General features: G+C 45.6%; 1 protein-coding gene across 1 annotated transcript in view; it reads right to left on the minus strand.

Annotated features, from left to right (window-relative positions):
- Window positions 1–21,585, minus strand: part of FER1L6 (fer-1 like family member 6) — a 118,313-nt gene that overhangs the window by 86,112 nt on the left and 10,616 nt on the right. The window contains exons 6-13 of the mRNA XM_003782357.2: window positions 17,948–18,026; window positions 16,583–16,739; window positions 15,851–16,037; window positions 14,602–14,794; window positions 12,792–13,144; window positions 7,887–7,995; window positions 4,862–5,042; window positions 1,457–1,577 (exon numbers count right to left, since the gene is read on the minus strand). Of these exons, the coding sequence (XP_003782405.1) occupies window positions 1,457–1,577; window positions 4,862–5,042; window positions 7,887–7,995; window positions 12,792–13,144; window positions 14,602–14,794; window positions 15,851–16,037; window positions 16,583–16,739; window positions 17,948–18,026 (1,380 nt within the window). The remainder of the gene's footprint in view (window positions 1–1,456; window positions 1,578–4,861; window positions 5,043–7,886; window positions 7,996–12,791; window positions 13,145–14,601; window positions 14,795–15,850; window positions 16,038–16,582; window positions 16,740–17,947; window positions 18,027–21,585) is intronic.

The raw sequence follows: 21,585 nt of genomic DNA on the forward strand, positions 1-21,585 counted from the left end.
CTATGACATGCCCAAGTCTGGTGCCTGGAAGTGTGTGTTCCCCTTGTTACATTTTCACTGTAAGAACAGGAAGCGTTGCAGAGTGGTTAAGGATTGGGGCTCCGGCATCAGGCTGCCTGGGTTCAAATCCAGGCTCTGTTACTTACAAGCGAACTAACCTCTTTATGCCCATTTTCCTCATCTGTAAGATGCTACCCACCAATGACACTGTATGTGCACAAACGTCTTCAAACAGTGCCTGGTGGTTAGTAAACTTTCAATTGGGTCTGTCATAGTGATTAGCTGTGATATGCCAAGCAAGGCAGGGGTGTTGGCACTGAGGAAGGAATTAGAAATGAGTGCACTTAGGGGTTCTAGGGAAAAATATATGATTTTTTTGCCAAGATTCTTGGAGCTAAACTATCGATTCTGCTTGAAGGAGAGGCGGGACCAGCCTTACCCAGACAGTGGCTTCCTCCTGGTGTGACCCCAGACCAGGCCTCCTCAACCAGGCCAAGAGGAAAGGACACTCCCCAGGAGATGTGTGGGAGGAGCAGAGCAGGGGCCACAAAGTGGGGGTGCAAGATACAAAGAAATGGAGTTCACACGTTTTCCCTCCTCCCAGGCGAGAGAACCCAGCGTTTATCACACATTGGCACTATTTTAAATACTTTCACTTGTTCAGTTCCCCGTGTAATTATTTAATCCCTAGCAACTGCCAGGTCTCATGCTAAATACCATAGAAACAGTGGGAAATAGTTATTGAACAAATAAACACACAAATAAAGAGTAAAATCAATGATCATAAGAAGTCCAAAGACAAGAACGGGGTGTTGTGGGAGGGGTGCCGGGGAGGAAAGTGTCAGGAAGTTTCTCCGGGGAAGTGCTTGACACTGAGCCCTGGAGGCTGGCGAGGACCACAGGAGAAGGGAGGGAAGAGCAGGCCAGATGGAGGGAACAGCATGGTGGTGGCTCTGGGGCTTAAGGGAAATTGGTTTCGTCAAGAAACTTGAAGAAGACCAGAGCAGTTGGAATAAAGAAAGAGAAGACGAGCATAGGAGAGATGGGGCTGGAGAGCTGGCAGGGGTGATCTTGCAGGAAATTGTCCACCATGTTAGGAACTTAGGATTTTGCTTTAGTTGAAGCCAGGATCTTTCAATTTTGGAGGAAAGTCATCAATTTCCTGCCCTTTGGAGATTAGGTAATCAGCTTACACCTAGGGCCTCTAACAACAAGAAGCATAGCAGGGAGGTGAATTCAGATGGCTTGGTTTAAAATCCACGGATTTTGCAAAATGCATTCTCATGCCCCTGGATCCACCTGTTAGGACCCAAGTGCCTTCCGAAGCAGCAGCCTCAATTCATTTGTATTTAACCTGAGGTCAAGCTCTTCTACCAGGTGGATTAAAAAAAAAAAAAAATCCCTGTTGCCCTCAGCTGCCCAGCTGTCAAATCTACCACATGTCAAAGTCACCTACCAGGAGGTCTGCCATTTTCTCCAGCATGTTGGACCAGTGCAGCCGGAAGGTCTGGTCTCCCCAAGAACTGACGAAAGAGACACAAGGCTTCTTAGCCTCAAATGGCAAATAGTTGTAATTCCTGGGAAAGCACATGAAGTCTGAAGTTAGTCGGCAATCAGTTTTTTAGGCAATCCTGGTCACACATTCGGGTTTCGTGTGTTCTGGGTGGGATGGACAGGAGTGGTAAAAAGGTGTTAAACAATTAACACCATCTTTAGTCTGTAATTAGGGACTGTGAGCAATGGACAATGGGAAATTGCGCAGCTAACTGGAGAGGGGTTCACAGCTACCATCAGACCCAGGGCAAAGCTTAGAAATACTCTAAGAGGGCAGGATTTATCAGGCAAGCCTTCTTCAGGAAGGATGTTCTTTTATAAAATTTATTTCAAATTAACATAGGGGTACAAATGATTAGGTTGTGTTGTTTGCTTTTTATTAAGTAAAGTTCAGGTTATAGTTGGGCCCTTCACCGGGGGTGTGCCGTATGCCCTTACATTGTAAGGAGGGTGAGGGAGGAAGGAAAGGTGGAAAATTAACTTTTTTTTAGTATCAATATGCCAGGTATATGTAAAAATCAAGTGGGATAATGTGAAGGCACATGTAAACTGAGATTTCTAGAGTAAACACCTAGATAATAACACTATTAATAGGTGAGGGTGAAGACTTACGTCCCAAACTAAACTTCAGCATTTCACGGTTTGGCATTCATCCGTTCTTTCTTCCAGCCATTCCTCCACCCACCCATGCATCCTCCATCCTTCCATCCATCCATCCCTATCTATCCAGCCAGCTGTTCTTCTATCCGTTCATCCTTCTATCCATGCATCCTTTCATAAATACATCCGTGTCTCCATGCACCCATCTATCCGTCCATTCTTTCATCCATCCATCCATCCTTCTATCCCTCGAGCCACCCATTCAACATTTACTGTTGCCAAGGATGGGTACTGATAATACAGGTAACTCACTTACTTGGCTATGAAGGCATAAGAGGGATAGTGAAATAGCTAAAAGGGGAATCTGTGGAGCCAAAGGGAATGTTTGAGGGGGGACAGTTGGAAATGCTTAAATGCTCATAAGAAAGAAATAGTTGTAGGGGGAGATGGAAGAGAGAAAAGAAGGAGCTAATTTGTAAATGTTGGTTCCCAAGGAGGAAGGGGCAAGGAGGCAAGTAGGGTGAGAAGTGTGACAAAGGGTCAAACAGTTCTCTGATTAATGACAACTGTTTTCTTGACTCTGCTTCCCCAAACTCTTCCTAATTTTCTTGCAAACACCTGAGAGTGCATGACGAGAACTGTGGAAGGAAGGCCCAAGCAAAGTTCTCAGAATGGGGGGATGGGACAGATGGCCCTGATGATGCGTTTGAAGCAGCAAGTCTATAGAGGGGACAAAAAGGGAGGAAGGGACAGGAAGGGGGAGGTAGAGGAGAGAGAAGAGGGAGGGAGAGGGAAAGGGTGGGAAAAGAGGGAGAGAGACAAGCTTTCTTTCTATTCCAAAAACCTAAAGAGAGCTCCAGCTGAAAGAATGGATGGTTGCTTTTTTTCTTAGCTCTCCCACCCAAATTTCTTCTGAAGGAGACAATAAAATTAGCAGAGGTGCCCCACCGTCTGTTCTGCAGAAAATAAACCAGTAGGTGTTTACTCAGAAAAGAAGCCAAGTGAGTTCTTGGCAGAAAATGGGGTTGTTATTACAGCAGAACAACAACAAAAATTCAGAAACCAAACTGCTCTCTTTATCTTTTTTAAAATTATTGCACTAAGAATCTTACAACTAAATATATTCCCACCCAATATTGTACTTTGTCCCAAGGTTTCTTTGGTTTGGGTCATTTTGTGCTAAGGGTGTTTGAGACCTTTGTCTCTTTGGTGCTTGGGGTCCTTCTAGCTGTAGTAGGTCTGCATAGACCAGATCCAGATGCTGCGGCTTCTTAGGCAAACTGCAGTGCAGGTGGAAGGCAGGGGATGGGCGGGTGCCATGCTGAAGACTGCACCAGTCTGAGTGGCTGTCCTGCTGCAAAACTGTACTTGTGACTTTGAGCAAGAGTAGGCCTAGAATCTGAAAATTACATGATGCCCTGCCATTGGCTGTCCTCTGCTCCAATCTCATTTGTGAGCTCCAGCCCATACATAATTTGAATGTGAATACAGGCTGGGTACACCTATAATACCAGCACTTTCAGAGGCCAAGGTGGGAGGATCACTTGAGGCCAGGAGTTCAAGACCAGCATGGGCAACATAGTGAGACCCCATCTCTACAAAAAAGTTTAAAAATTAGCCAGGTCTATAGTCCCAGCTACTTGGAAGGCTGAGGTGGAGGATGGCTTCTCCCAGGAGTTTAACGTTACAGTAAGCTGTGCTCATACCACTGCACTCTAGCCCAGGCGACAGAGCAAGATCCTATCTCAAAAAAAAAAAAAAAAAAAAGTTAAGAGAACAGTTGACAACTTTCCAGTTTGTAGCTGGAGGACTCAGAGAATAGTGGGATCAATATATGATTTAGGAAAGATAGGGAAAGGAGAAAAGCTGTCTGCAAAGACAATGGGGCTGGTGTGAAGCTTGTGGGGTATCCAAATGGGGACATTTAGATCTGCTGCTCAGGAAAGAGAACTAACTGGGGAAATAGATCTGGGAGTCCCCAGAGGGTATCTAGACAATCCCCAGAGGGTATCTAGATGGAGAAGAGCAGAGAGCTTGAGGAACCCAGTGGCCTTGTGGGGTTCACGTAACATCTCTCTCTGGACTCCATTCTACTCATATGCAAAAATGGAGACCAAAATGGGGACAGACATGGGCTATTAGGCAAATCCAATAAGATTGTGACTATTTTACAGATAGCACAAGATTCACCAATCAAGGACTGTCACTCCATGTGGCTTTCCTTTCTCATAAATCACTCTATGGGTGCTTGACACCACTTTCACAAAAATCTGCAATTCTACTTTGATTTTACAGGTTGAAATTTACATGGATTAGAAAAGATCAGAGAGGGTGCAGGTAGGTGCCCCAGTTGAGTTCTGAAATGATCTTTTCTGGTGTCTGATAATCATCTTCAGTTTGCAAATGACTATAGCAAAAATGAGATAAGAAATGATGTATTCAATATTCCACCAAATGGAGTTATAGAATCATTACGACCATCATCATTGCTCTGCCCTTAAATTAATTACTTGGGTGTGTCATTTGGAGAGTGTCATGTTGTTAAGGATTTAATTGAGTAAACTGTTGCCCCTGTTTGCACCTTGCTCCCATAAAGTAAGAATTATGTTTCTGATTTTAGGGAAGAACTGAACTGAGACAGTCCCAGAAATTGGTCCCCATCCCAGCATCAGAATCCTTGGCCATTCTCCCCTGCCATGAGTCCCACCTGTTCCCCTCCGTCACCAGTGGCTTCTCTGGGTGAGTAGTGGAGGCCATAGGGTAGGCAGCATCGTGGGCTGCATCCTCTTGTCCTTCATGCAGCAGTGGGAGGTCTTCCTCAGATGATTCAGCTGACTTCTTCTTACTCCCATGATGGGACCCTCCATCAATCAGGTTTCCAAAATTACCTGCAGAGGCGGTAGCAAGGGAGAGGGGCCAGGTGTCAGCAAGTGGAATCAGTCCACTGGGCATAAAGGATCCAAGTTCACGTTCTCCCAAGGCAGAAATGAGATCTCACTATGAAAGTGGAAAGAGTAATGGGCAGACCAAAGAAATAAGATTGACAACGACAATGAGCTATCATTCTACCCATCTTATTTTCTCTTTAGTAAAAGTTATCCAAATTACAAATTAGAAAACACAGTCAAGTAAAAAAGAAAAGAATCACTAAAAATCATGAAACTCTGCTATAGTCATTTTTAACATGTAAGTGTACATCCTTCCAAAACTTTTCAGAGATGTCGGTAAAGAACCATTATAGTCATTTTGTGATCTGCCTTTTTCACTCAATAAAATATCATGATGCCTTTCCAAATCCGCTTCTCCTCTAAGAGAAGATAAGAGAAGATTTCTTGTCTAAGTATCCAAAGACAATATTATAGAGAGAGAGAGAGAGAAAAGAAGGAGGAGGAGGAGGAGGGAAGGAGGAAGAGGGAGAGGAGGAAAGGAGAGGAGAGAGTCAAGAAACACATGGAGGTAAATGGGTCAGCTTTTGTGCCCCAAATATCATTGTATAAAAATAGATACCCCCTGCAGGCATCAATGTCATTGATCTTTACATTTTATAATCTGATTTTCAAATACTTAAAAAGATTAAGATGAACATTACCTCTTTGGGAAGAAGCCATATTATAGAGCTTGGTTGATTTTATTTATATCAAGAAAGGCCCAGGATGGAAAGCCTGTGTCATGAAAACCCCTCAAGTGGGCAGCCTTCCAACTCCACCTTCCCCACTGGACTCCCCCCCGCCCCCCAGGCAGGCTGCGGTCTCTACCCTGTATTCCTGCAGTGGATGCCGTTGGTGTCCCTCTCAGATCCCTTTACCAGAAAGGGACACTCCACCCCCCAGCCACTGTGATGTAGCTCATAAGAGCCACCCGCTTCCCAGAAAATTGACTTCTGTGATGGAGATGTCCCCTCCCTGGCAGATCACTAAGCCCCTACCTGTGCCTGAAGCTACTCAGTGTTCATGTGGGGATAGAAATGCCCACCCTTCTTGCCTCGCAGAGGGACTGTGTCTGGGGTTGCACTCATGCTCCATGGCTCCCAGCAGGGTCAGGCTGCAGCGAGTCCTCCCGTCTGCCCTGGGAGACCCACTGTAGGAGGAAACCCACTGTGCTCCTTTCATGCCCTTGTCCTGAGAGCATGCCACCAACACCTCACTTGTGCAAGAATCCCCAGGCTTTGTTTCTGGGAAGCTGACCCAGACAGGTCCCTAAGACCACATGCTTCTTTCTATCACTCTGCCGCCACCTTGTTTTCAAATAATTTAGATGTCTGTAAACGTTTTGAAGATGGAAACAGTATCTCGCTAATTTTTGTCTCCACTGGTCATGGCATTAATTCAGGGTCTTGATTCATATTTGGTGAATCAGCAACCTCAGTGTGTTCTATGTCCATAAGAGTCTCTCTCCCCAGTCTTGCTCCAGCTTATTCCCTTCCTTCTCTATCACTCCTACCTCAGGAGTCTAGTGACACCTGAGGGGGGCGTAATGCCCATGATGCCATCCTAGGCAGGGGAAGAGAGCATAGTTACCAGGTCTTGTCTGAATCCTCTTTCTAACCTTCTCCAGCTATGTACACTGGAAATCCACTATGGCTGAGACCATGGAATTTATGGTAAATCTATCACAAAGCCAGAGTGTGAGAGCAGAAGAGGAGAATAGTCAGGTGGCATATTTAACAGCACAACAAGGATAAGAACTGAGGCAACTGGAAGTGTGTAAAGGGATGAGCTGTGTGGTCTGAGATGGACAGAGAAAGAAAAAGAAGATTGGAAATCTCCCTCGGTTGAAGGGAAGATCTGGTAAATGGCAACAAGAAGGATGGAGGTCGGAGGGGGTGGCCCTCAGGATGTTGGAGAGCAGGGTTCAGAGGCGGCGCACCCCATATGCTGAGCTCACTGCCTCCCTGAAGAACCCAGTCCACTAAGAGACGTCCCTGCATGATGGCAAGTTATTCCATGGAAAGACCCCAAATCATCCCATTTTTTCATATCGGCCCTGTATTCCTGATCCAAGAGTCCCTTCCTCTTCTCCAGCCCTTAGATGCTTAAAGCCATCCAGCAGGTCTCCCTCTGTCCCCACCCCAAACCTCACTTCCTACAGCTAACCCTTTCAGGGCCCTCCGCCTTCCCTATAAAGATACCTGTTACCTAAATGTATCCCCACACTCCGGTCACACAGCCCTGGGATCTGGCATCAGGCCTCCAGTTGGATGGCTCAGAAAGACTGGGTTCCCCCCCCCCCCACCTTTCCTTCTCTGTCAAAAGAGAGCTGCTTGGATGTGAATGAAGAGCTTTTCTGATAGAATGCTCTTTCTTGGAGTGGTTTCCCCAGCTGCACAATAGCCCAGAAAGATTGCTGAGAGTTACAATAATAGCATCTTCTATATGCACAGGACTGTTTATGCATTAACTCCTTAAACTTTCACAGCTCCACAAGGAGTTATGACTATTTTACAGATAAAGAAACTTAAATAAATTAAATGAGCCCAGGGTAATGGAACGAGGATCAGCACTCCAGGTTTGTCTGAATCCAAAAATACATTCTCAATCACTTTTACTTAAATGTGAAATAAATCTATCCCTTATGTATTGACAGTAGGGTGGATGAGGAATTGTTCATTCTTTCCAAGCTGCAAACCTCTGCCCCAATGCTATCATCTTCATGTAAGGCACTAATTCATGCATTCGAGAAATAGGTCTGTAAGTCCATGCTGTGCACTGGGCTCTGGGCTGGTCTGCACTTACCGATAGAAACCTCAAAGCTGATGGGCTTATCTCCAATTTTCCTGTCAATCATGGTAGCTTCAAAAAATGCTCCAAAGAGTAAAAACTCCTCGTGTTTTTCTGGTACAATCTATAGGAGAAAAACAAAAATAACACTAGATAGGACTGGCTTTTCTCTCCCCAGGCAGCTGATTTTGGTGATGCGGCGTAATTTATAGACATCTGAGTCTCCATTTCTCTCTGAAATGGCACCGCATTCCCCACATAATCAGACAGAATCAGGGCCCCCAAATCGCAAATCCAAATTCAGCCATTTGTCTGGAATAATGCAGTCTCAACTTTCTGAGCGTCTACCTTAAAATAAAATCCGTTTTAACAAATTGCTTTGTATGTGTATCTTTCTAAGGCCTTAACACAGGGTTGGGACGACCTTCTAGTGATTAGGCTTTTAGAGAACAGGAAATCATAGATAAAAATAATAAGAATTATGGGATTAAATCCTTACATCTGGGCACAACTTTACGTCTTGGTCACATTGTGTTGTCTGTTCCTCCTAACAACCTGAAGAGGTCAAAATGTGATCATTGTCAACTTACAGGTAAGGGAACGAGGAATCTAAAGCTTGGGGTTGTCAAGTGACTTTCTCAGGCATTCTGATCACAGACCCGGTGCTCTAGGTGCTTTGCTTTTTGTTACGTATTTATTTATTTACTTTTAGAGACAGGATCTCATTCTGTTTCTCAGGCTGGAGTGCAGTGGTGCAATCACAGCTCACTACAGCCTGGAACTCCTGGGCTCACCTGACCCTCCTGCCTCAGCCTCCTTAGTAGCTGGGACTATAGGTCAGTGCCACCCTACCTGGTTAATTTTTTGTGTGAGACAAAATGAGCCCAGGGTAATGGATAAATTAAATGTTCCCCAGGCTGGTTTTGTACTCCCAGCCTCAAGCGATCCTCCAACCTTGGCTCCCTAAAGTGCTGGGATGGCAGCATAAGCTACAGTGCCTGGCCACCTGTGCTCTTTGAATTGGAACATGCATTAAGCCAATGCCTTGGTGCTAACCCAAAGTCAAACCCCAGATAAGCAAGCCTAGATGAAAAGGGCCGAGAGCTAGGCACACACCCAAGCATTGGCCAACCGCAGTGTCCAGGGTGGGCTATGCGCACTGGGGCTGCCACTGGGAGGGACACACAGGTCCCAATCACGGGTACCTCTGTATTAAAAAGGGCCTTAGGTTCATCTACTGCAACCTCCACCTTTTACCAGAGTAAAATGAAGCTCAGAGAGATTAAGGAGCTTCCCAAGGTCACACAGTAAAGTCGTTAAGACTTGAGGCCTGGTTTCCAACAAGACTGTCTTGTCAAGGTGCCTACAGCCTGGAAATTGGACTCCAGGACAGATCATAAGACAGGAGCCATCACAAGGGAGTACATAATTATCTGCAAATGACTCTTATTGACGTGGAAGAGGCCAATGCTTCAGAGAGCAGATGTTTCTGGATGTGGAGACACAGCATCACATTTCTGATGAAGAGGCTGAGTGAGCTGGAGCCAGACAGTGTGTGCTTCCTGGTTTTAGGGCTGGATTTATTAATTAAACTCTACAGAAAAGGCAGTAAGGTTAATGTAAGAAAATAAAGCAGCTATGGCCCCAGTCACACCTAGTCAAGAGCTTTAAACTATGTCCCACAAGACCCAAAGGGTCTACACCATTAGGCAATAGGTGACCCCCTCCTTCATGCAGGAACCTCCTAGGTGCTGGCAACCCCAGGAAATATTTTTGCTGACCAGAAAATGCCGTGCAGGTGGGGGCTCAGCACTGGCTATAAATTAGCCTCTATCTCACCTTCCTGAAGCTGGTTTGCACTCTGGAAGGAGGTTAAACGCTATCAAGAGATCTGGAGGTAAACTAGACCATGTAGCCTGAAAGGGGACCTCAGGACCCACAGCCAGAAAAAAACCTTTTTTAGATCTCAACCTGCCCCTTCCAGGCTGGTTGACTTTAGGCAAGTCATGTCTGCTCTCTGGGTGTCGCTTTCCTTATCTGTGAAATAAACTTCATAACAGGGTCTGTGGGGAGGGAGGCAGCAGGAGCACTGTATTTTGTGGAGTAAGACACGCACCTATGTATAATGTGCACCACATTTTTAACCCAAACTTTCAGTAAAATACCCTTCAAGTAAGTGGTCAGCTGGGTGGCACCTGTGGCTCAAAGGAGTAGGGCACCAGCCCCATATGCCGTAAGTGGTGGGTTCAAACCCAGCCCCTGCCAAAAACTGGGGAAAAAAAGAAAGTGGCCATCTCTCTGGCAGGAGAGACACATCTAGGGAGGGCTGCCACTCCCTACTAAACACGCAGATCGCACCATCCCCACTCAGCCAGTGCTCAGTGAAGGCTGCCCCTGCCTTGTCTCCAGGGAGCCCTTCCCTCCTGGCCACGTGAGGGGCCATAGCTGGAATGGAATGGCCACACATTTGACGAGAGGACAGAGAGCTTCTGAGGTTGCTCAACCTGCAGGCAGCCAGGTGGGTCACTGGGGCCTATGTGGGGCTCCCAGTCCCCTCTGAGTAGCCTGGCCCTGAGCCTTGGCTCTCATCTCACCTCATCAGCCCGGCCACCACCCCCTGCCCTGATTACAGCGCTCAGCAGAGTCCACTCCAGTCCACTCCCATCAGTTCCTGGATCCTCCCAGGCAGAACCCTCATGTACCTAGGGGTCCCAGACAGGAGGGGGTGGTGGTCTCAGATGACCACAGGCTCCCCTTCTCCTGAGCCGTGCTACTCGTGTATAATGCAAATCCTTATTTTTCCCTAGAAAATTTGGGCAACAAAAAAGGTGTTCATTATACACACCAATACACGCCGATGCTTCTCTTTCTGGGGCACATTGCTGTTCCTCAAGCTGGGAAAACGATGGTGGGCAATGTTCACTGACCTCTTATAACATGCCAGACGCAGTGTTAGGAATTCTACCTACATTATCTCATGTAATGCTCACAACTACACTGGAGAGGGGGAACTTTTATTATCACCACTTATAGGTGATGACATTGCAGTCCAGTGAGAGATGAAGGTATTCAGTCAAAGTTACTGAACATGGCTAATATTTAATTATCGAACATTTACTGTGTGCCAGGCTCTGCTCCAAGCATTTTGCATGTATTAACTCATTAAATTCTAAGAGGTTCTGATGACATCTCCCGCAGAGATGGATACGGGAGATGTCAGCTTAGGTGGCTGCTAAGCAACTCACAATTTCAGGTGAAGTCCAAAGTCAGCTTTCCAGAATTGGCCCATATTCTGCAGAAACACCCCCCCCCCACACACACACACACACATATTGAGAATGTCAATTCTCCAATTATCACCACAACAAACTGGTAACACACATTTCCAAGGAATATTTCACAATACAGTATGTGAGTTCAAAGCGGTGAGAGCAGAGGAGTCAGCCAAACTCTGAAACTCACAATCAACTGGGCAGAACGCTCTGGGTAGCTGCCCCCTGGTGGTGAGAACGTAGTACAGTCACATTAGAAATTCATCGCCTGCTTGCTATGAACGTGCTGAGGCTCTGCTAACCATTTCACATGCATTTACTCATTTAACCCCCAGGAGATGCTGAAGATGGAGAGACTATTATTACCTTGTTTTGTCAATGAGTAAACTAAAACATAGAGAGGTGTTAGTACCAGCGCCATAAGAAGAACCACCTCCTAACTTTCTATCCGATTCTCCAACCCCTCCCCTGTACGTTTCTTAAGATTTATTGGATCCCTAGCCCAGCACCGTGGCTCAGGCCTATAATCCTAGGCCTAATTCCTCCGAGGCCCAGGCGGAGGAATCCCTTGATCAGGAGTTGAGACCTGCCTGTATAAGACCGTGATCCCGGTCTCTACTAAAAATAGAAAAATTAGCTTGGTGTGGTGGTGGGCACCTGTATCCCCAGCTACTGGGGAGGCTGAGGCAAGAGGATCACTTGAACGCAGAAGTTTGAGGTTGCTGTGAGCTAGGCTGATACCATGGTACTCTAGCCTTTGCAATAGAATGAGACTTGTCTCAAAAATAAATAAATAAATTTATTATTTCCCCCAAATAAATGGCTCTTCCAAGGCTAAGGTGACTCGCATGCTACTATCCTTTGGTCTGTCTAGTCTCTCCTTGGAAAGCCCTGGGAGAATCTCACCATCTCCCACCTGAAATTATCATTTGGTTGACCCGCCAATCACACTTCCAGAGGCAGAATTAGCCAAGCTGGGAGCTGGAATCTACCCCCCTCCCCTACAAAGAAAACGTGAAGCTCATTTGTTTGCTTACCTACAAATTACTATGGCTAAACTACATAGTTGGGAGGATATTCACAGTTTGTATTCATCTTCAGATCTCTTCCCCATCATATAGAACAGAGCTGAAAAAAATGTGAATATGCTTCATGGTAATTAATAAGTATTCGTCCCGGTTGTAATTTCTCCCCTGGGGAGGGGAATGGGTTTCTCAATTTTTTTATATCCCAGTTTGTCGCCTACTCTTCCTCCTCTTCATCCTCCCTCCTAGGTTATCTCACAGCCAGCGCATCCTCTAAGTCAACACAGCTAAACAAAGTTAGGCCACAGATTCAGTTGAGTCAATCGCCCACTGCCTGCTCCCACCCACTCCTCCAGAGCACATTTATTTCTCTTTACTTGGGTTTCCATGGGATCCATGTTTGGGGGGACTCTGAAGGAATGTATCACGAGCAGATGGCCGTGCTGTGTGCAAGAGCAGGCAGAGGATGTGCCCCAGGATGCAGGGCTAGGCCAACTCAAATTTTGCAGGGGGAATAAGACATGTGTCCACAAATCACAAATGCCTTCAGGAGCCCGAGGCTGGTGCTCTGTCTGCCCTGTTTGACTCACAGATAAGAGTGGCTGAGCACTGCTGAGACCTACCTCTGGGGGCACATCGAATGGTTCCACCTCCACCTCGGTGGAGTTCGTTTTGTCTGATGCCTGCTGGGATTTTCCATCATCGGTTTTGTCAGCCTTATCTTTACTCGAGCCTTTGGAAGACTTGGAGTCTTTGTCCTTGGAAGGCAACTTGAGCTCCTTCAGGGCCTTGGAAAATTTAGACTCCTGGGCCCCTCCTGAGAGGATTTCCACAGCGATTTCTACCAAGATTCTGCCCCTGAATGACACACCTTCCCCAAAGCCTTCATTCAGTTCCTGGTAGTCGTCCATCAGACTGTGGTTTCTGGGTGCACCATACAGGTTAATCCAGGCCGGTCCAAAGGTTGGCAGGAAGCCTAGGAGACCCCAAGTTTTAGTTATATCGTTATGTTTTCAAGTTTATTATGTTTTTGCTTTATGGATGTTGTATATATTCATTTAAAAATGTAGAATATATAGAAAAGATTTTTAAAAGTACAGAATATTACATCACCAAAAGATAACCACAGTTACCATTTTGCTATATTTCCTTTTAGTATTTTTTCCATTCATGTTTATACTTATTCACAGTTGTAATAATACTATGAATGCCAACCGGCATCCAGTTCTCTTCATTTATTCATCAAATGCTTACTGACTCCTAACATGTGCCAGGCATCACTAGATAGTAATCGTAGAGCCCGGGGAAGAACAAAGCAGACGCAAACATGAAACAAATAAATATCTACATTACGAACACTATGAAGGAGATAGAATTTGTGCTGCCAGAACAAATAACACGAAGAGGATTTAGACAGGCAGAGAGAGAGGAGAGAAGTGCTGTGGCAGCAGGAACAGCAAGTGCCGGTTGTAACAGAGCTTGGAGCTTCGCATGATCTGTGTGAGATGAGTTTGGAGAAGTGGGTGAGTCTCGGAGTTTTGAGAGGAATGTTAGTCTTTACCCTAAAAACTATGGAAATATTTTAAAGGGTTCTAAGCAAAGATGTGACACAACTACATCTCTTAGGAGCACTCTTGCTGCTCTGTGAAGGGTTATAGGAATAGATATGGGCAAACGGGTTTGAGGGCCAGGCATCATAAACTTGAAGACCAGTGGCTTGAACTAAAGTAAAGGTGGTAGAGACTGAGAGAAGTGAGTGTTCCCAGGTGTATTCTCAACATGGACTGAAAAGACCTGGTGGCTTTAATTTACCAGGACAGAAGTATTTTCCTTTCTTAACACATGGTGTCTAAGAAACTACTGTGGTATCTGTGGGAACATCTCTTTGGCAACATTCTGACAGACCTACAGCATGGCGGTTCTAAAGATTTACTGCATGGGTTCACATCTCTGCTCTGGCACTTCTGAGCTGTGTAACTTTGGTCAAGTTTTCTAAGTTCCCTGTGCCTCAGTTTCCTCATCTTTAAAATAGAAATGCTAATAATATCTATCTCACCTCTCAAGATTAAAAGAGATAGCATCTTCTAAGTGCTTCATACAGGCCCTTAGGAATTGTTCGAAAATATTAGTTATTATTATGAATAAGTACATATATCATAATTTGCCTAATATTTCCCCACCATTGATTATTAGATGTTGCCATGTATTTTACTGTTTTCGATAGTTTTGTGCCCGCATGTTCCCCACACCCACCCCTACTCCTACAGACTGGAGTCTGTCCCTCCTGGACATGTCCAGTGGCCAGAACCAACTCAAACAACAGATCCCACAGAAGAATGGAAGGTCCCTAACATACTGCCTGCTCTAACTCTCTCCCTTTTAAAAATGATCATTTTTGAAACTTATTTCCAAGTCATACATATGAGACTCTACCTTTATCTCCATCCTGTTCATTGGAGATTTTCTTCAGGTCGATGAAATGGGTTGCCAGGGCTATGTCATTCATGCTCCCCTCATCCCACACCTGGATTTTCACCCTTCGGCACAAAGGAGGGAACATTTCCTTGAAGATCACCTGCTCGTGCCACACGGGGTCAGCACAGTTCTTTTGCACCGTGGTCCGCCCCTAAAAGCACAACCAGGAGGATGTGAACCACCCAAGGGAGTCATGGTGCACACCTGTAGTCCCGGCTACTCAAGAGGCTGAAGGAGGAGGACTGCCTGAGCCCAGGAGTTTGAGAACAGCCTGGGCAACATAGCAAAACCCCACCCAAAAAAAGGAAGAGAAGAAAAACCTCCTTAAACCCGTTGAGAATGGAAAGCAAGTTGCTAAAAATAATGACCCTGCTTCCCCCAACACACAGGAAAATCAGCTGTACACAGCTGACGTTACCGATGAGCTGCTCTGTGCTGGACACTGTGCTGGACACGAGACAAAGGTAAGTCCCAGCCCTGCCCTGGAAGTTCTAATCAGTATTGGGGTTGGGGTGAAACTAACGCCCATGTTACAAACGAGATTGTTCCATGAATCTACAGGAATGCAGTGGATATAGTCAGACCCTGAGCTTCTATGTTTTATAAAAATATGACTTTGTACGAATCACTTCTCCAATCTGGACCTCAGTTTACTTGTAAAATGGAGGTGATGTCTTATATGACCTCCAAGGTAAACCCAATTCAAAAATATACCAATATTTACCTCTGTCAATGGGAGGGCATCAGGGTACGTGTACATTTTAATGGCAGAGACAACATGTATGTCAGCTAAAACTTTGAAGTCCAGCCAACCAGGATTAAGCTCTAACCATGCCCCCAGTCCCTGATATTTCCAGTGGCTCTTAAGCATGGAAAAGTGATGTCCAGGCTCACACAGGACTAGCTGTGTGATTGTGGACCAGATAGGGAGGAGGATGGGAATTCTACAGGGCCTGGGGACTGGGTAACAGCTTGGAGAAGTAGCCAGAGGTGAGGAGGGACGCCTGCCTGCCTCCGGTGAAGAGTGAGTGGGTTACCCTCCCCCACATCTCTGCCATATGACTCTTTGCCTGTTTGAGACAAGCTTTACTTCTCAAGGCACTTCCTACTTTTTATTTTAATTTCATTCCGTTTAAGAAAATGTATCCTGGATAAAGAGTGGGGCTTTGACTCAGGTGTGCTAGCATTGGTGACAGTGGTTCCTCACCATATGGCCAGCAAAGGACACCTCCACAAAGGGATCCACGAGGTCCTTGCTGTCACCCACAAATGCCTTGGTGACGTTCGCCATGATGCTCGAGTTCATTTTGGGCAACCCTTCTGCTTTGTAGAGTCTCACGTAGAATCTGGCCCAGGGTCTCTCTGATGGAAACCCTTGGGGAATCAGCAGGTTCCTTAGAGGGGACAAAAATAAGTTTTAAAAGCTCTCTCACTTGAAAAAAATAAAGAGAATAAAGAAACAACTTGGAGGCAGAAAGAAGGATCCTGAAAAGTGAGAAAAATCTGGAAAGAGTAGTGGACAGCTTCCTAGTGCAAATAATGATGAAAGGTATGAAGAGAGGGAGTGCAAACTCGCCCAGGTCCCGGAATTATAGAATACACACCATCTCCCACACTGCATCGTAGGAGAGGTGCATTTAAGTCTTCCCACATCACAAACCAGTGGTTGAAATTATAATTCCTTCAAAGAAAAATGTACTATGTTCAGAAAAACCAAATAAGCTTCAGAATAGCTTTCTATAATGAGTTACGACAGAGCAGATAGTTCTTGCCCTGGAAGCCAACCTTCTCAAAGCTACACCTTTGGTGAGATACATCTTGGGGCCTTTGGAAGAGCAGAATCCAGAGAACAGGCCATGAACTGGCAGTTCCTGCACACCCATATGGAAAGGGGTAGAAGGAGGGGAAAGAGAGAAGAAGTTGGATGGACCCATCTCACTTTTCTATTTGTTCCTCAGCGTCAGAGGTTTTAGGGGTGGCCTTTAAGATGTCGCCTTTCCCGGTCACACTGATATCACACTTCAGGTAGCCCTTGGTGCCGGTCCTGATGTCACCAGGGTCTGTGAGCAGGGCCCACTTGTCGCAGAACTGATGGCCTGTCAAAGCAGCCCGGCAGCTCATATCACAGACATGCCCCACGGCCCACCCCGTCCCCTCCCGGGCCTCACAGCCTCCCACACTCCCTTCCTCTGTGCCCCTGGGCAGTAGCTGGTCTCAGTTATTTCCAACCTCTAGCTGCCTCTTCTCTCATCCTTTCTCCCTCTCCTGTCCCTTCCTCCCATTCTCCATCTGCTCTCCAACCCACCATATGTATTTGGGATGCCTTTGACCTGGCAGAAGTCACCTAGATAAGACTCCCACATTGACCAGTTTGGGAAACATTAATGGAGTGTAGAATTCACTTATTTTTTTGCCCATAGACCATAAATGTGGTTCATAGATCTTTTGGCTTGGTTGGCACTGTGGGTCAAAACTTCAAGATCACTTATAAAATCTAGACTTCAGGCTAGACTTAAAAATTTATTTGTTCTGGCAACAACGGGTTTACATTTCCACAGGACAGCAAATGCTAAAGGAGCTGGTGGCCACTGCCCTTCTATAGGGATCATGAGCCCTCCTGTCCTGTGTCCTTCCCTGCAGATTCCATCACTCCTTAGAGTTTCATCCCCAGGCCACTGTGCTCAGCTATGCTCCTTGCCTGGTCCCCCATGGACGTGTGACTCAGAATCTCTGCAGAAGATAAGGGGCTATTGCTGGTTCTGTTGCTTATTCACTCTTGACCTTAAACAAATTACTTAGCTCCTCTGCGTTTCACTTTGCTACAAATCAGGGATAGGAATTACTACAGCAAACCCTTACATGGAATGCTATTATGTGCGAGGCTCTCTACTAAGTACTGTGTGTGTATTTTAACTTAATCCTCGAACAACCCTATGAAGGAGGTACGATTTCACCTCATTCCTTCAGCTGAGGAAACTGAGGCACAGAGACGTTAAGTCATTTGCCCAAGGTCACACACCAAGGACACAGCAGAGTGGAATTTGAACCCAGGCAACCTGACTCTAGACCCCAGGTTCTTAGCTCCTGGATGCTAGTTTGACAAAATTCAAGTAAGAAAAAAATAAATTGCTCAGAAGTAGACATATAAAATAATTTTATCACTGGATGGTAAAACCTTTGAGGGCAAGAGCTCAGTTTTATTGAATGAATGGTTAGACAGAAGAGGGAATAAATGGGATGAACTCTGGGTGTCGCAAACCCAAGAAGAGTGAGAGAGAGAGGTGGGGAGGGGATGCCCTCTTACCAGGCTGATTGTACACAGTCCCCAGATCCACTTTGAAAGAGCCAATTAGAACACTTCCTATCAGCTTGTGATGAAAGACCTGAGGAGAGACGGAGCAGCAGATCGAGCAGATTCGTCTTTGAGGACAAGAGTCTTCATGGCCTTGCTCCTTGTCTGGGTTTGACTGTGCTCTGGAGCACAAAGGAGTCTGGGGGTAAAGGGCCTCCGGCATCTCTTCTTCTAGTGGCTTTTCAGCTAATCCTTTCTGCCTGACAACTCTCACTGCCTGGAAGTGTTCTTTAACCAAATAAACCCTAGTGTAGCCCACCCTGTAGTACCTACCTCTCCCTGTTGGAACTCTTCCCACCTTTCAATGCCTAGAGCCAATGTCACCTCCCCAAGCAGCCCTCATTGATCCTGCACAGCCCAAACTGCTGCCTTTATCCCTGAAACTCCCACAACACTTTGCTCACAACTTTCTCAGAAAACTCATCACATATTGTCTCAAATTGTTCTGCACATGGACTGTAGCCGGAAGAAGGGAGGTGGTCATCCTCAGTATCTGGTCTAACCAGGGGTCAGCAGAGTGCCTGGCGTGGCCACAGTAGTCTATTTTGATGCTGATGTGCTCAAGACTAGGAAGTTCTAAAGGAAAGTGGCAGACCTGGCGACAGACCCAGAAGCCACATTGCACAAAGGACCGGGAGCAGTTTAACCTTTAACCCAGGAAAGAGAAAAGAAAATTGGGGGATGGAGAAAGGGTGATGGTATCTTAGGTGTCTTTAAATCTTGGAAATGCTGCCGTCTAGAGGAGGGCATAGGTTCACCTCTGGATAATTCCCAAGTAACAAGATGAGAGATTTTAGCTCAATAGAAGAACAATGTTTATGACAGAACTTCCTAGCAAGGGAAAGGGATTTCCTAGTGTCAGTGACCCCCTGATCACTGGAAATAATCATATCATGCCCAAGAACCCCACGTCATAGAGGAAGAGGAGAGGAGGGATTCCTGCACCAGTTGGTATTTAGACTGTACGGCCCCAGAGCTTCTTTTTTTAACTATAAACCCTATAACTTAATTGAAACAAAAACAGTTTCCTATTGTCTTCTACCCGCCACGTGGCCTTATTTCTAATAGATGTTCGATAAACATTTGGTAAATTAATGAATAGTTGATTGAAAGATGGGTGAATGAAAGTCTTTTGAAGCTTCTAAGTGGCTCCTGTTGGCAGAAGCAATAAGAAACAATAAATTCAACTGACCTCAAGAAAGGACAGCGCCTCCCATTTCTCTCCCTTGTCCAAACTTTCCACAGATGGCAGAGCACTAAGGGGAAGTAGGGACAGCCTGGCTTGACGAGAGGAGCTATCTAAGGCCATGCACGTCACAAACACTCCAAAATCCTCCACCATGCTTGTAGGTGCTAATGTGGTTTCCCAAAGGCTTGAGAAAGAACAGAAGCCAGTCTCGAGTTCTCTTCTCAAGTTGAGGGTCCCAGCGGGCAAGATGGAATGCAAAACCCCCCAAACAAATCTTTAAATAACACAGAACTTCTACTCAAGTTCTCCATCCATTAGTTGAGCGCCAGGAAACCCTGGTGGTGTCAAGCATTAGATTACCAGGACTCTGGGGACGTCTCACACACAGAATGCTGGCAGCCCTGCACACCTTGGGCCACTGTTAAGGAAACACTGGCTTTGGCACTACCAGAGCGTATTGTCCCGACGGCATCTGCTTACAGCTCTCTTCCCTTCTTCTCCGCTTCGGATTTATCCTGTGCGCACTCACTTTTAGTTCGTGGACTAGCAGAAAAGTTGTTTCAAACATTCTCTTTTCAAGGGGAGTTTTTCTTTACAAATCTTTTGTCTATCTTTTTAAGTGTCTTTTAGAGACACCAAAGTCTTCACTTCTTCTAAGTTAGAGGAAAAGGGGTAGGCAATGTGAACTTTGATCCTCTGTCTAAAACTCCACATGACCCACAAACTGCCATAAAAATACAGTGATTAACTCTTCATGTGCAATCCAGATAGTCCCTTGGGATCCCACTATACATCTGATCTCACAAACAGGTTGTTGCCTGAGCAATGGAACAAAGTCCTGGGCAATGTCCCAGGTCCAGAAATATCTCCTGCACCGCTTGTCACCAGGCCTGAAATTCAAACTTGAAGAATGTGTGACTCTTGATGATTTTTCCTTCTTCAAGTGGCCTTGGAGAGGATAATATCATAACCTCACTACTACCTACGCCTTAACACAGGACTTTCCTGACCCCCAGCTTTGGTTAGAGGGACCATATTATATGCAGTAGAAGCTCTGTAAGGTGACCACCCAAGGAACTGTAACAAACTAGTCAACATGCAGAGGTGGTCAACATAAAGAACTAGACCTTACTGTATGGAAATGTACATGGGATGCATGTCTGGTCTATGAAAATTATGTCAGCTTAAGAAGGTGGCCAATGTAAGCAGGTGGGCAACTATGGAGGTTCTATTGTATATGTTTATATAGAGTAGTGAGTGGGTGATGGAAACAGGCAAGGAAGATAAAGACAGAAAAGGACTCTCCGAGACACGCTTTGTCTTTCTCACAATTCTGATTAGAGGTAGGCATGACTGTTGGGGACAGCATTCATTGGCTCTCCGCGCTTCCTACACTGCCATGTAAAGCAAGAATTCTGTCCCTTCAGAGCTATTTGGAACACAGCACTTCCTCTCCAACCACTCCATTCCCACCCACTCATCCTTCTCCAAGGAGGAAGGGGCAGTTACTCAGTCTAGTGAGACAGATACTGTCCGTTGTCATCCACTGGCCTCTGTCCCTTCACTGAACAGTGTGACATTTGCAATGATCCCATTTGCCCTGCCCTCTCTGTCAGCGTGGCTTTAATATGGGCACTTTCCCTTCACTTTACCATCCCCCAGGTAATGGGAAAACTTGGATAAGGCACCTGGCCAGAGCAGAAAACTATCTCTACTCATCAGACTAGATCTGTAGAGGCAGGAATTTTCCTGGCAGGGTGAGGAAGGGTCTGTACAGCAGACACAACTCCCCATAGGCTGGTCCTGGGTTGCACTCAGAGGCAACTTTTAAAAATTCCACTGGCCACAGTTGTTCCAAATAATATTCTCTGATTGACCATTACCTTTGATGAGAATGACATCAGTAAAACCTCCATAGTTGACCTCTCCTTACATTGACCACCCCCTTAAGTTGACCAATTTTCATAGAACAGACATGCACCACATGTATCAGTTCAGTAGGCCTGGTTCCTTATGTTGACCACCTCTGTATGTTGGCCAGCTGAGTGGTCAACTCACAGAGATTCTACTGTATTTGGTTTTTTTTTTCTTGATTCTTATTCCTATGTCTCCATTTATTACCAACTAGGAGGGGAAATGGGATGGGATAAGTGATCATTAGTGTGGATATCACCCAGAGAGAGAAACACTAACATTTGCTTAATAAAAAGAAAGAAACCAACTAAAACTGGCAATCCATTAAGATGTCATTTGAAGCATAGGTTTCATATTCCCACACTGGCAAGCTGCACAATTTAATCCATAATTGCACTACAGTAGCTTGTGACTTGTTTCCAAGAAGAACAAGTTTTCTTGAGATGCTTTTCCTTCCCAAACTCCTCTATACTAGTGATTTTAAGTT

This window comes from Otolemur garnettii, unplaced genomic scaffold, assembly GCF_000181295.1.
Source record: "Otolemur garnettii isolate 467f Iridium unplaced genomic scaffold, OtoGar3 scaffold00004, whole genome shotgun sequence".
NCBI classification, from domain to species: Eukaryota; Metazoa; Chordata; class Mammalia; order Primates; family Galagidae; genus Otolemur; species Otolemur garnettii.